Source organism: Pan paniscus, chromosome 12 (assembly GCF_029289425.2).
Source record: "Pan paniscus chromosome 12, NHGRI_mPanPan1-v2.0_pri, whole genome shotgun sequence".
NCBI classification, from domain to species: Eukaryota; Metazoa; Chordata; class Mammalia; order Primates; family Hominidae; genus Pan; species Pan paniscus.
This window is the reverse complement of record NC_073261.2, coordinates 21,598,168-21,611,119: the sequence shown is the minus strand read 5'-3', so window position 1 is coordinate 21,611,119 and position 12,952 is coordinate 21,598,168. Positions and strand designations below refer to the sequence as shown.

General features: G+C 44.8%; 1 protein-coding gene across 7 annotated transcripts in view; it reads right to left on the bottom strand.

Annotated features, from left to right (window-relative positions):
• UXS1 (UDP-glucuronate decarboxylase 1) overlaps nt 1–12,952 on the bottom strand; it is a 118,774-nt gene that overhangs the window by 47,426 nt on the left and 58,396 nt on the right. For all 7 annotated transcript variants that reach the window (XM_034953601.3, XM_034953602.3, XM_034953604.3 and 4 more), the window contains 3 exons: nt 12,269–12,373; nt 8,213–8,272; nt 5,561–5,682 (listed from right to left, as the gene is read on the bottom strand). In XM_034953601.3, the coding sequence (XP_034809492.1) occupies nt 5,561–5,682; nt 8,213–8,272; nt 12,269–12,373 (287 nt within the window). The remainder of the gene's footprint in view (nt 1–5,560; nt 5,683–8,212; nt 8,273–12,268; nt 12,374–12,952) is intronic.

The window sequence follows — 12,952 nt, the reverse complement described above, 5'->3', positions numbered from 1 at the left end:
TTATTTAGAATTTTGGTGATGTTTTTGTGACCACAAATATGCCCAGGAACTTAACTCTTGTTATAGCGATTAGCCTGTGGTACTGCTGATTTTGTTCTATGTCCTTCTGCTTAAAGTAGCAGTTTCCAAGAACCTGCTGATGCTAAGTGATGACTTACTGTGCTATATCAAGCCACTGAACACTGTAACATGATCACTATATTCGCTGACGGAAGGTACTATTGATAGAAGGTGGAACAGAGCCCTGCATAGTGGGAGCAGGTCCTGAAGGAGGTGCCTGGGCATATTCACCTGTAGGGAATGGGATGGAGAAATGCCAGGAAGTGCACCAAGGTACAGCAGCCCAGGCTCTCTCTGACGCTTCTCTCAGAGAAGTATATGCACATCCCTAAAGCAACAGAGTCAGGCTGTGAGGGCTGAACCCCCTAACTCCCCTAGGGCCTGTCATGCATACATCTCGATGGGTTCTGCTCCCTACCTGTGGATGAAACTAAGGCGACTGCAGAATGCACAGCTCACTGTGCTGAAGCACGATTCTCAAAGGTGCTAAAAGGTTCAAGTTGACTCGAGGGATTGGCTGAGGAAGGGGGTCCGGGAGGGGTGTGTCTGCATCTGTTTGGCCATCTTCCTCAGCACTCCTGCTTCAGCATCAACAATCAGCTGACCTTCCTGAGGTTTGCTCTGCAGCAGGCCAGGAGGGGTGGATATCACTCTGCCAGTGTCTAGGTGGGACACGTGGGATACGGCCAGCAGGCACCCAGTGAGTGAGTCACAGGGCCAGGAAGCCAAGCTGCTACTGGGCAGGTCCAGAGGACAGGACAGGCCTCCTGGGGTGTGAGTCCTAGCCATGGAACACTGCACCTGGTTTGGCTGCTTACTTTTTTTTTTTTTTCCAACTCAGGTAGAATATATATACCAACTCTGACTTTTTCAAAAGTACTTTGATGCCAGGAACTAAAACAAAACCATACCTTCAGGGCCATTAGATTAGGTGACTTCTGAGTTTGCTTTCTTTCCACTCTGCCATTTGCTGGTTTTATGAATGGAGGCCTGTTTTGCAGATCCAGCCCAGTGGGTGGGCCACAGACCTCAGAGTCAGAATCATGAGGGGGCGAACTCAAATGCACACTAAGCACTGACCGCAGCCTACGGGGGAGGCCCCCACATTTATCAAGCCACTGAGTCCAAATGCACGCAGAGGCGGCAATTTAATTCCTCCCTGGCAAGTTCTAACTATTCGGGAAAGGCTCTGCCCTTTGATCTCAACCTCCATCTCACTCCATCCCATGAAAAAAATTCCAGGGAGCTTCTCTTTTTCTAAGGGGTGTGTGGTAGATTTTTCTGGAAAGTAAAATTCTATTTTGACTACATTAGGACATTTCATTCATTAAAGAAACTCAGAAGAGAATCCTTAGGAAAAGAGAAATTTTTCTATAAAAAAATTATTCCTACCTCTATCTTGTTTATATTTTCAATCTTTACATATTATTCAGAGTAAGACATATCCACATACTATATAGGATCTTGACAATAAAATCACAATTTATACTTAAGGGGGATATGTTATTATGTATAAGAAATTAATTAAAGTTGTTAAAATAATGAATTAAAAATATGCCAGACGTACTATTCCACCTGGTTCATCCTCCTTGATTTTATTTGTCTCCAGATAGCATAAATCCTAACACACAAAGTTTTAAATTTTCTCCCCAAACTATCTCAAAAGATCACACGTTTAGAACTATAAACTGACAGGGTCACAGTGCAGCTCCTGTTGCTGAATCTCCCAGCGGAGAGGTGCAGGGGTGATGCTACTGCAGGCGCGTGAACCACTCGTTCTGGGCACTGTCCCACAACTGTGCGAGCTGCAAAGGAGCCTTGGCGCCTTTGGACTTGGAGCTGCATGGTCTCCTCTTGCTCACTCACGCTTCTTTACCTGCTTCAGCCTGCAGGGACAGCCAGGGAGTGTGGGGAGGAGCAGGCCCCACAGGTAGCCAGCTGAAGGTTCCAACCCCACTTATGGGCTAGGGACCTGGAAACCAGTTTTGGAGCCCATCCTCCCATCTGTGAGATGGGCTGACCACTCCCACCTGAGGGGGCTGCGGGGAATTAACTGAGATTAAATGGACTGAGCCCTAACAGAGGCTGAGCATGCAGCAGGCATTCCAGCCCCCAGTTCCTGCTCTCTCGCAACACCCACAGTAGGCACGCAGAGCATCCTCAAACAATGTCACCTCCAGATAGTGACACATCCAGAAAGGCACAACATCCTGCAGGCCGCTGTGCTCAGAACACAGTCATAGTCCCAGAAAATAACAATCACTTTGGAGTTGTTGCCCCAAAGAGGTCCAGTGATTTGCCCCAGATCAAGCCACAGGTAGAGGGCAGACCCAATGTGGCAGGAGATGCTTGGACCCACCCTTGCTGCCAGCTGTCACAAAATCCTGGGTTAAAGAATCATCTCAACGTCTTCATTTCAACGTTTTATATCTCTCACAATCTTTATATAGTGGTCTTTGTTTTATTTTATTTTTCCCCCTTATGTTTGTCTCTAGATGGGATTATGCATAGCAATTTTTCTTTTTTCTTGCTTAATCAGTATTTTCTTATTTTTCTATACCTGGCAAAATATCCTGCCATAGCAGGAACTGAAACCTGTCTCAGCTGTGAGGTGTCTGCTCCTTTGCGCAGAGAGGAAAGGCACCATTTTCCTCCCTCCTCAGCACCCATTCAGAAAAAAGTGGGAGTGAGTATTCAGGTACCAATTTTAGGGCCCAGAGGGGCTTGTGGCCTTGGACCCATGGCTCTTCCTACAAGGGAGCACAATATTTACAACATGAATAACGGGACGGAAGGTGGGAAGAACACACTGCACCTTCTTCACAGGCCTCCTGGAGCTCAGGCAATACCACAGTGACCCTCACAGGCTCACTGCTCTTAGTCACGTCATTCCTTCCTCATCAGGAAACTACAACCTCCTCCTGTCTGCCTCGCAGCCACCAGAATTGGACAGGGCCCCAGGACCCCTAGGGTCAAGGGCACGGTCCTCCCTGACATAATGACTGCACAGTGGGAACGGGTAGGGTCCGTGGGAAAGGGTGGCAATATCACACCTGCTTACATGCCTCCCTCAACGTGCCCCCAGAGGTGGGCCTTCCTCGGTGCCATTTCTCACCTGGGCAGATGCAAACCCTCAGCACATGTGCTAAGTAGAGTGTGAGCCCCAATGAAACTACAGTTTACTGACCTGTTGGCCAAGAGCCCAAGTTCCACACTCTCCTTCCTAGAAAGTGCTGCACCTGTCTTCCATGGGCCAATTCTCAAGCCTCCCAGTGTGACGGAAAGCAGCAAGCGTGGTTCCCACATGAAGAACCCACGGCACCCCTGTGTGAAGTACACTGTGAACCTGGCCACAGAAGTGACTCTTGCAGCCATTCTGCAACTGTCTGTTAGGGACTCCAGGGTGGGAGGCACATGCCTGGTGACTCCATAGAAGGCGTATCATGCCAACGGAGTGACAGGGACACCTTCCCGACAGGGTTCATGTCAGGGATGCTACCTTGAGCAGGAGGAACCAGCTGACCACACGGGGGGCTTCTAACAGGTACATTACTCACAGTTTTCAGGGCAAGACTGCCCACACCATTAAGCTCCCGAGACCTATGTGAGCAGGAATTTAAATGCTGATGTTCCAGAGTTACTAGGTGCTACCTTCCTGAACCCCCAGGCACAGATGACAGGAACGGATCCAATGTTAGCATTTGTGTGAAATGCAGACCCTGGCTGGAGTCCAGGCCCCTAGAACAGTACCTGGCATACAGTCGGTGCTCAAGAAATGCTGCTTCTATTATTACCAAATACCATAATTATCGCAAGCATATACTTAAGGTAATATGTATACCCATAAAGTTATCAACTACATTAGCCGAATAACCATTTAATTAAAACTAAAAGCTCAATCAAAATGTCCCATTTGTCCACCAGCTTTACCTATATAAAAATTCACTAGGTAAGAAATATAATCATAGGACTGAAAGCAAAAGAAAACAGTTGAGAATCATATCACTCCTGGAAGACATTCTAGAAGAAAATGCAATGATGCACCCCTGACACTCTAGTCAGTACTCCTAAGTACCCATGCACACAGAGTGGTCCTGTGTGTCTGCGAGATCATCTGAAACTTTTGAGTCAAGATATTCTGGGCCCCAAAATGATGAAAGTATGTTCCTACTAAAACTGATCGGCATTTCATAGAGGAAGTGGATAATGTAAGCCAACAGACTAAAGTCGCTTAGAAGGCAATTAGTTCTGCTTCTGGCCAAGAAATAAAGCAGAAAAGTTTAAATATAAACAATAGCATAAGGTTAATTTATGCATCTTTAATGCTGGCATTTCCTTAAACACATGATGAGAAAGAGAGTCGTCGACATTCTCTCCTACCCCTCAGAGAGCCTACCTGGCTTTACATTGCCCTGTCCTCTGTGGTACCACGGGAAGGGAAGTCGATTAAACTCTCATCCCAAGGTCAGGAACAGGTGACCTGGCCCTTGGCACATGCTTGACTGGGGCTCTGCCGGGGCCTGAGACAGACAGTCAGGAAAACTCCTGGATGCTGGCCGTGCTGATGACACTTTCCCCTCCTATAGAGCACACAGCTGACAGTTCCCCAAGCTCACCTGCAGACTGGGCCCTGGGTCTGACAGCATTGCTCCCAGAAACAGACACTGCATCTACCAACAGCCTGTCCTGGACCAATGTTCCACAGCCACGTTGATTTACCTGCATGTCCCACTATACCAGAGGGCATTTTCATGAGGATGTGAAAATTCAGACCCAAGCCCAAGGACACACTCAGTGAGAACATGAATGGGATATCCTGTGCCCAGGCCTCCACCTTCTCTGCACAGTTCATTGGCTCCTGCACCACCCTGAGATGGGCAGGGCAGGCTTCACAAACCCTGTGTCAGAGATAAGAACTGAGAGAATGACGGCTTAAATCTTGGAGTCACACGGCAGCACAGCCAGTGTGGCAACCTCGGCCTCTTGGTCTGTGAGCAATTTCTGCTATAACATGCAGGTGACCAAATCTGTCACATAAAATATCATCAGCACAACAATGACTAATGAAGAAAGCATGAAATAACAGTAAATAAATATCGATAACAATAAAGAGGTTCAAATTACAGCAATAACGCATCCATTTTTATACTTAACTGATAGAAAAGTAAAAAAAGAAGATCCATTGATTTGGAGGCTTCAGGAAAAGAGGTACTTCTTAGCTGCTGGTGAGCAACTGGCAATGAAGAAGCATTCTGTTCATAGCCATAAAATAGTATTCCAAACCCAAGAATTGATCTCTAGGAAATCATTTTTAAAATAAGGAGATACGTGGAAAAAGCTGTTGGTAATACCATTAATTTATAATACTGGGAAACTGAGCTTCCCAAACACCTATCCCCAGACAAAATCAGTCATGGCATTCATTCCTTTATAACACTTTACATCTGAGGTCAGGGTGCTCAGCACGCCTAAACCGCAAGCCTAGACCCTGGTCAAATACCTGCTTCATGTAGGCATAGCACATGGTCTCTGCAACACGTTTGCCTTCATCGTAGCAGGCCCGAGGCCCTATTGGATTTACGTGGCCCCAGTAATCCTCACTTTGAGGGTGGACTTCAGGATCTGCGGTGGGAGAAAAGGGAGACTGTTTTCATCTTTCCTCTTTCCAATTCATATCAATAATGCATATTTCTGATGCAAAAGGGAACTTCGGAAAGACCCATTTAGAGATGGAGAGATGTATTAAAGAGGCCACCTCAGGTTTCCAGTCCATTCTCTTGAGTTCCAGTAGGATATGATATTAAGCAATGACAATATTTTACTTACAGGGGAAAAAAAAAAAAGAAAAAGATCAGGTCTCCCAATTTTAAGTCTTCCCTCTCTTCCTTAAATCGTTCTTAACTTTTAGAGTGCTATACAAATTACAATTAAATAGAATCTATGTGAAGAGATATATGGTTTTGTTTTATATTTATAAAATTGATAACTGGAGCAAATCATGTATTTATTGAAAAAAAATGAAAAACGCAGCATCTCTGGAACATGATGACTTTGACATGTGCCATCAGCAGAACAAATCTGGGACCCGTGACGAGACAACGTGGAGGCTCCTGTAGGGCAGGTGGAGGGACGGGGTGCCCCTGGCAAATGGGTGCCTGTTCTTCTAGCCCTCATTTTACACTCCCAATTCCTGTTTCTCTAGCGTATAAATCAATCACACTTTAAGACGTACCAGGGGAAGAGACTATTGGAAGAAAACACGTAACAAATTCTTTTATTCACACAAGTATATTTCTGGAATGTGAATATACACCTAATTTATTTAGTACACCAAGAATTTTATACATACTTTAGTACAACTATGATATAAAATGTGTAAGTCTTTGCCACGAAATCTGGACAAAAAGATGCATTGTTATAAATTCCCATCTTGTTTATCTTACCCCTGAAGTCTGACTTGGGACTCAGTGGGCCTGAGCAGGTGCAGGGAGGTAATCAGACAGGTATCCTGCCACTTGTCTGCTCAGCCGATCCCTCTGGGTCAGCACAGCCTCCGCAGCAATGCAGAAGTGTGCTGCAAAGAAAGGTCTATGTATCTGCTGCTGTGGTTTAAAATTCCCTTTCAAAGAGCAAACTTCTCACTACTCAGTGAGAGAAAAGTTCTAAGGAAAATACTTCCTGAGAGAAAGGAACCATTGACTTAAATTCACAGAATGTACCAGATGATTGATCTCAGACCTTTTTCTGGGGATCTTTAACAAGAGCTGGGCAAGCTACACTCCAAAAAAGATGGTCATAAATTTGACAAAGGACAAGAAAGAAAAGGCTGGGTACGCCCATCTGTCCCTGGACTGGCACCGTCTGGACTGAAATGCCCAGGACGCCAAGCTTCTAAATAAGTCCCCTCACAAAATCACCGTGGAAAAAAACGGGGACAACTTACATTGTTAATACAAAAGTAAAGACCTAGAGTCAAAAATAATTTCCAATCATCTCCCCTTTCCAGCATTCTGTGAGGCTAAGACACTAAGCAAATACTCCACAAAAGTTTACTTTGGTTATTCAAGGTCAGAGGAGAGCACCAGGTGACTTCCATAAATTACTCTCTCCAATTATTTAGGAAGCCTAAGGAACACAGGCTCCTGTCAGACATGCAGATAATAAATGAGATGAGTAGGGGAAGCAGGATGGCTGTGGGAAAGATGTCACTGTTCCCCTCTGGACAGATACCATACCCCATAGGTAGGGAGGGGCACACTCTGCTCTTTTATTAATAACTGCCCAGGACTTCAAAAAAGAAGACAATGAACTACCTTTTCATAGAGATTACAAAGAATATCACTGCATTTAGAAGAATTTCTCTGTTGCTATGATTTTTTTCATTTGGTTTCCTTAATTAAAAAAAAAGTCTCTTCTGATTTTACCCTCTTACTTCCTTCTCTTGTCCACAATAATAATGTAAAATAGAAAAATTACATCATACTAAAACCTGGCTTCCGCTGTATCAGCTAAGCAGTTCTCCTAAACCTTGCACACCCAGCTGGTTTGGGGCTGAAGAGAAATCAACACACATTGAAAATACAGCCCCTGGTCCCCACTCCTCAACTCCTTCTCAGGCAGTGAAGGAGAGGAAGGCTGTAGCTTGGTAAAACAAGCTCATGGGTGTTCTGACACTACCTGCTTAAGGTTCTTCCAGAACTCGTTATACAAGAGGGAAGGCAGTCAGCGCATGTCTCTTCTCCCAGCAAGCTTTAAAGGCCAGCCCATGAGCTCTTGGGAGGTCAGGCATGCAGCATGCATGACTCACATAGAAGAATGACATGTGCTAGACAAACAGGTAAAAAGATAGTGTGATTTGTGGGGTGTTTTCAGAGCAGAATGGCAGAAACACTTCTGTGGAATCATAAATGGTGGGTCTTTACTGGCCAGGTGACAGGGTGCAGACCTCCAGTGATGTGTGATCAAACAAGAGAGGTTGTCCCACAAGGAAGAGGAGCTTGGCGACCCGGGAGGCCGACAAGTAGCCTCTTGTGCACAAGAGGAGCATGGGCAGGCTGGGCCTCCTCAGAAAAGAACACTGGACTCTTCTGAGACAGGATGAAAACAGTCCAAGGGCTGGAGTGAACATCTCCTGAGAGAGCCTCCTACTCACCTCCATATACCTCCGATGTGGAGGCCAGGAGCAGACGGGCACCGACTCGTTTTGCCAGCCCTATAGAAAGCAAAGACATGATAAAAGAGACTGAATTTACATGTGCAGGCACATTTTTTGCTGGCCAATTTAAGCAATGTTTTAGTATTAAAGACATTTAATTATCTATCCAATTATCTACCCTTACTGCGTCTGCTTTGGCACCAAAATAAACAAAACAAATACAGTAAGAAAAACATAAATGGATTCTCAGAAGGCCAGTATTTTGTTGAATACTTGTCATAAGCAGGGCCAAACGCAGAATCTGTTAGTTTGATAAAGTGTGATTTGAGGAGTTTCGTGAAGACTCCTCTGCCCCCAAATATTACCCCATATTTTACTGGGTAACTTTCCCTTGGTTGGCAGAAGGCAAGGCCCTTCTCTCCTTAACTTCCACAATGGTCAGCCTGCCACTTCCTGAACATCTCCTGGGCTCTTCTAACTGCCCATGCCACCCTGTCTGGGTAACTCTCCACTCATTCTTCTTCCTCCTATGCGGTTCAGCTTACACAGCACCTTTTCCAAAGCAACTGTCACATTCCTCAATTCTGCTCTGAACCCCTTTCCTGGACTGACCACTCACATGTAACTGACCAGAACATCATTATCTATGGTGGTCAAGTAAGTATGGAAAGTCTTCCAAACTCATTCACAGAGTCCCAGTGTACAGTGGTTCACTATAGGATCCAAGAACCCCCCTGACCTTCACTAACCCTGTACTTAAGATAGGCGACATACCCCACCCCCAATCGCCACTACACTAGAGGGGGGCTGTGCTGGACACCCCTCAGCTCTGCCCCCCCACCAACAGCAGGGGCCAACACATGCCCACGAAGCACTGCTAGGAGGGTGAGACGAGCCAGGCACATGCAACCTATGTGCGCTTCTGGGTGGGGCTGGGTGGGGTGGTAGGATTCTAGCATGCAGCAGCCAGGGGTATCAGTGTGTCAGACAATGTAGTAGCTTCAAAATGAAGGACTCTGAGATCTTTTTCTTCCTGATTAAATTTTTTGAGATATTTGTACATTCAAATTCAATTGTACAAAGTAGTATAGGGACCTTATGTATCTTTTACCCAGATTCCCCCAATGCTAAAATTTGCAAAACTAGATTGTGCCACAATCAGGACATTGACATTGATATGATCAGTGGCTATTTCCACTGAAACAGACATTCCATTGATAAAAGTGATAGAGCATTTCCATCTCCACCAGGATCCCTCACACGGCCCTTCTACAGCCTCTCCTCGCTCCCTCCCACCTGCTGACCCCTGGCAACCACTAACCAATTCTCCATGTCTATAATTGTGTCATTTCAAGGATGATACACAAATGGAACACGGCCTCTTAGGACTGAATTTTTTCATGGAGCATATTTCCCTCAAAAACTATCCAAGCTGCAGCGTGTATCAAAGTTCCTTCCTAATCTATTGCTGTGTAGAATTCCCGGGGATATATGTATGCACTGCCGTTAATCATTCACCTATGATAGGACATTCTGGTTGCTTCTCATTTTTGACCTCTACAAGTAAAGCTGCTATGAACATTCACACAGGTTTTCATGTGAACATAAATTTTCATTTCTCTGGGAGAAATGCCCAAGAATACAATTACTGAGTCTTATGGTAGATGCATACTTAGTTTTTTAAGAAAGCGTCAAACTGTTTTCCAGAGTAACTATATATTTTATATTCCCCCCTACCTGAGTTCTTTCTAGTTTATAGTTTTCTCTGAACTTTGGTCACAAACACACATCACAAATGCAATGTGTTATATTTCAAAAACAACTGAGTTTAAAGATTTTGAAACTAAGATTATTTCTGTATCACTTTCATGGAATGACTCACGCAGGATCTACAGAGACAACTGTCAGGGAGTGAAGCCAAGGGAGCTATCCTGCTGCTGTAGTGTCTGGGGGTTATGAAAAACTTTCATCAGAGAGAGAACTCTAGCACAGGGTCTGGGAGGTGGGCAAGTTACATAGAGGAAAGGGCCTCACCAGGAAAAAGCCAGGCAAAGTTCATGGCATCTTGTCTCAAGCGCAAGATGGCTAATGATAGCTCCTCTCGGTTCAGAATACAAAGTCCAATTTGGGTTTCTTTCCAGCCTACCAATGGTCTCCCTTTGCCTTTTGTATCTCTCCTGGAAGACTCTTTACCATTCCTGCAAGGCCTCCACATTCAATCTCAGTCATAGCTCAAGCCCTAGCTCGAGTCACTTTTGCCTTTAACTCTAACAGCACTTTGCTGAGGCCTCTCTTTGGGAGCCTTTCCTTTCCTACTAGGTATCATCGACGCTTGTGCCCATTCAGCAGCCTCCAACCCCCATGGGGCACCAAGTGCAGAAGAGCCTGAGGGTAACCCCATCTGAATCTGCCCCAGTGACAGGACCCACGGGCACAGTGACTGCATCCCCCGAGTAGGAAGAATAAACGGAATCTCCCTAAACACCAAGTGCATGATCTTTTCCTCTATGGTCTAGTTCTGGTATGATGGAGGGGGGCGGGACAGAGAGAGTGTAGGGAGGGGTAGGCGCTTGTGATGGCAAGAAGAGGGCATCACGCACACCTCTAAGCAGAAGCAGCAGCACCCTGTTCTGTCTGGTGACCAGAGCAGGAGACGGTAACAGAGAAGATAAAGCTCTTTCCAGATAGGAAGAATGAATCATCTTACTCCAAACAACCTGACCCCTGTGATGGTTCATTTTATGTGTCAGCTTAGGCCACAGGATGCCCAGGTATCTGGTTGAACATTATGTCTGGGGGTATCTGTGAAGGTGTTTCTGGAAGAGAGGATAATTTGAATCTGTAGACTGCGTAGAACACATGGCCCTCCCCAATGTGGATGTATCATCCAGTCCCTTACAGGCTTGACTAGAACACAAAGATGGAGGAAGGTCGACTGCTTACACAGAACATCGATCTGCCCTCGGCTCTCTGGTTCTCAGGCCTTGGAACTACACCCCTGGCTTTCTTGCTTCTCTTTCCTGCTTGCAGAAGGCAGACGGTGGGACTTCTTGACCTCCATAATCATGTGAGCCAATCTCTCGTAACAAATCTCTTTCTCTAAATCTCTACACATCCTATTGGTTCTGTTCTTCTGTAGAACCTTGACTAGTACCACCCCCTAAAATATTGCATCTAAGAGATAAACCAATCTCTGGCTGTCCTTTCATTCTCTTGACTCCACGCTTTGTTCAAATTAAAATTTAGTGCTGTATGTCCCAAGTCTATTTGCAGAACCTGTATTAAATGTTCCTATACTTAAATCCATCATTTACTTGCCATTTTTAAAAGTGGTTCCTTTCTTCCACTTTGCAAATAATCAAAACCCCTGGAGTTTTTTGAAAAAACTGTGCCAAATTTAAGCATGCCTCTAATTTTAAACATTAATATGTGCACATTACCCACTGCTATAAATCTATGGCATGTCATTTGTGAATATACACATATGACCACCATTAACAATGCTCTCTCGTCCATCTTTTACGAATGCGAACCCTGAAGTCCAATCTAGGGCAGGTACTCAGTCTTGGTAACACCCCATACAGATGTCTCCATCCATTCCTTCAAGGAGTGCTACTGAATCACCCCTGTGTATAAGGCCATGTCAACCCAACCTGGGGATCAGAGCCACCACTGCCTCTTTCCAGCATGAGGCATGCCACTTATCCTCAGCATTCATCAACTGGTTTCAGAGGAGGGGAGGGGGGCAGGCTGGGTGGTTGGTCACATGAAGCGCCTGTGGTCACTCCCAGGAGATCTGCACCAGGGTGCTGCAGCCTGATTACTACAATGCATGAAAAGTTAAGTTAGACCATCTCCTCCATGACATACTCTGATGACAAATAAAGTCACACTGAAATAACACTGCAAAACTGCCAAATACCACAAGCAGGGCAATAAGGGACGAGGGAACACACTCAGATCAAACTCTAGTAGAAGATTCAATGACCTATGCTCGTAATCATCTAAAATATTCCCAGCATCAGCCAAAAAAACAAGAAAATGACAACTTACCCAACATGTTTAATGTCCCAATCGTATTGGTCTTTAATGTCTTGATAGGATTATACATGTAGTTTGGAGGGGAGGCTGGAGATGCCAGATGGTATATCTGGTCAACTAAAGGAGACAAAACAGAAGCCTATTACTTCAAAAAAGCACCAAAAAAATACTGACCTCCTAGGATATATACTGTATAATAAACGTATTAGTATATCTTTCACTGAAATCAAGTTATTTTATTCTTCATATAAACTAATTTACATTTGTAATTAGGAAAATGTTAAACAAAAATAGAAAGTCTAATTATTTGGAAACAAAAACATGTGCTGGGTCAGCTGAGTCTGTTCTCGTGTAACCAGAGTCAATTCGATTACTGGGTTGATTGTTTTCTGAAATATTTGTCCCAGATAAAGCATTCAAATCAGAAGGAAGACTGATTTTTTTCAGACACAGAATTAATCATGAATTTTTTTTTTTTTTAGTTTGTGAGGCAAATATGACTTAAAACCAAAGACACAGAACTATGGGAGAAAGTAGCCTCACGTTTGTTTTTATGCATCCTGTATACATAAAACCAGACCCTGAGACCATGGGGAGGGAGGGAGGTTTTTAAAGCCATGAATGGCAAAGCAATTCAGATTCCATGCAACCCCTGCCCCTCCTGGAAAGGAATTCACTTTAACGTCACTACCCACA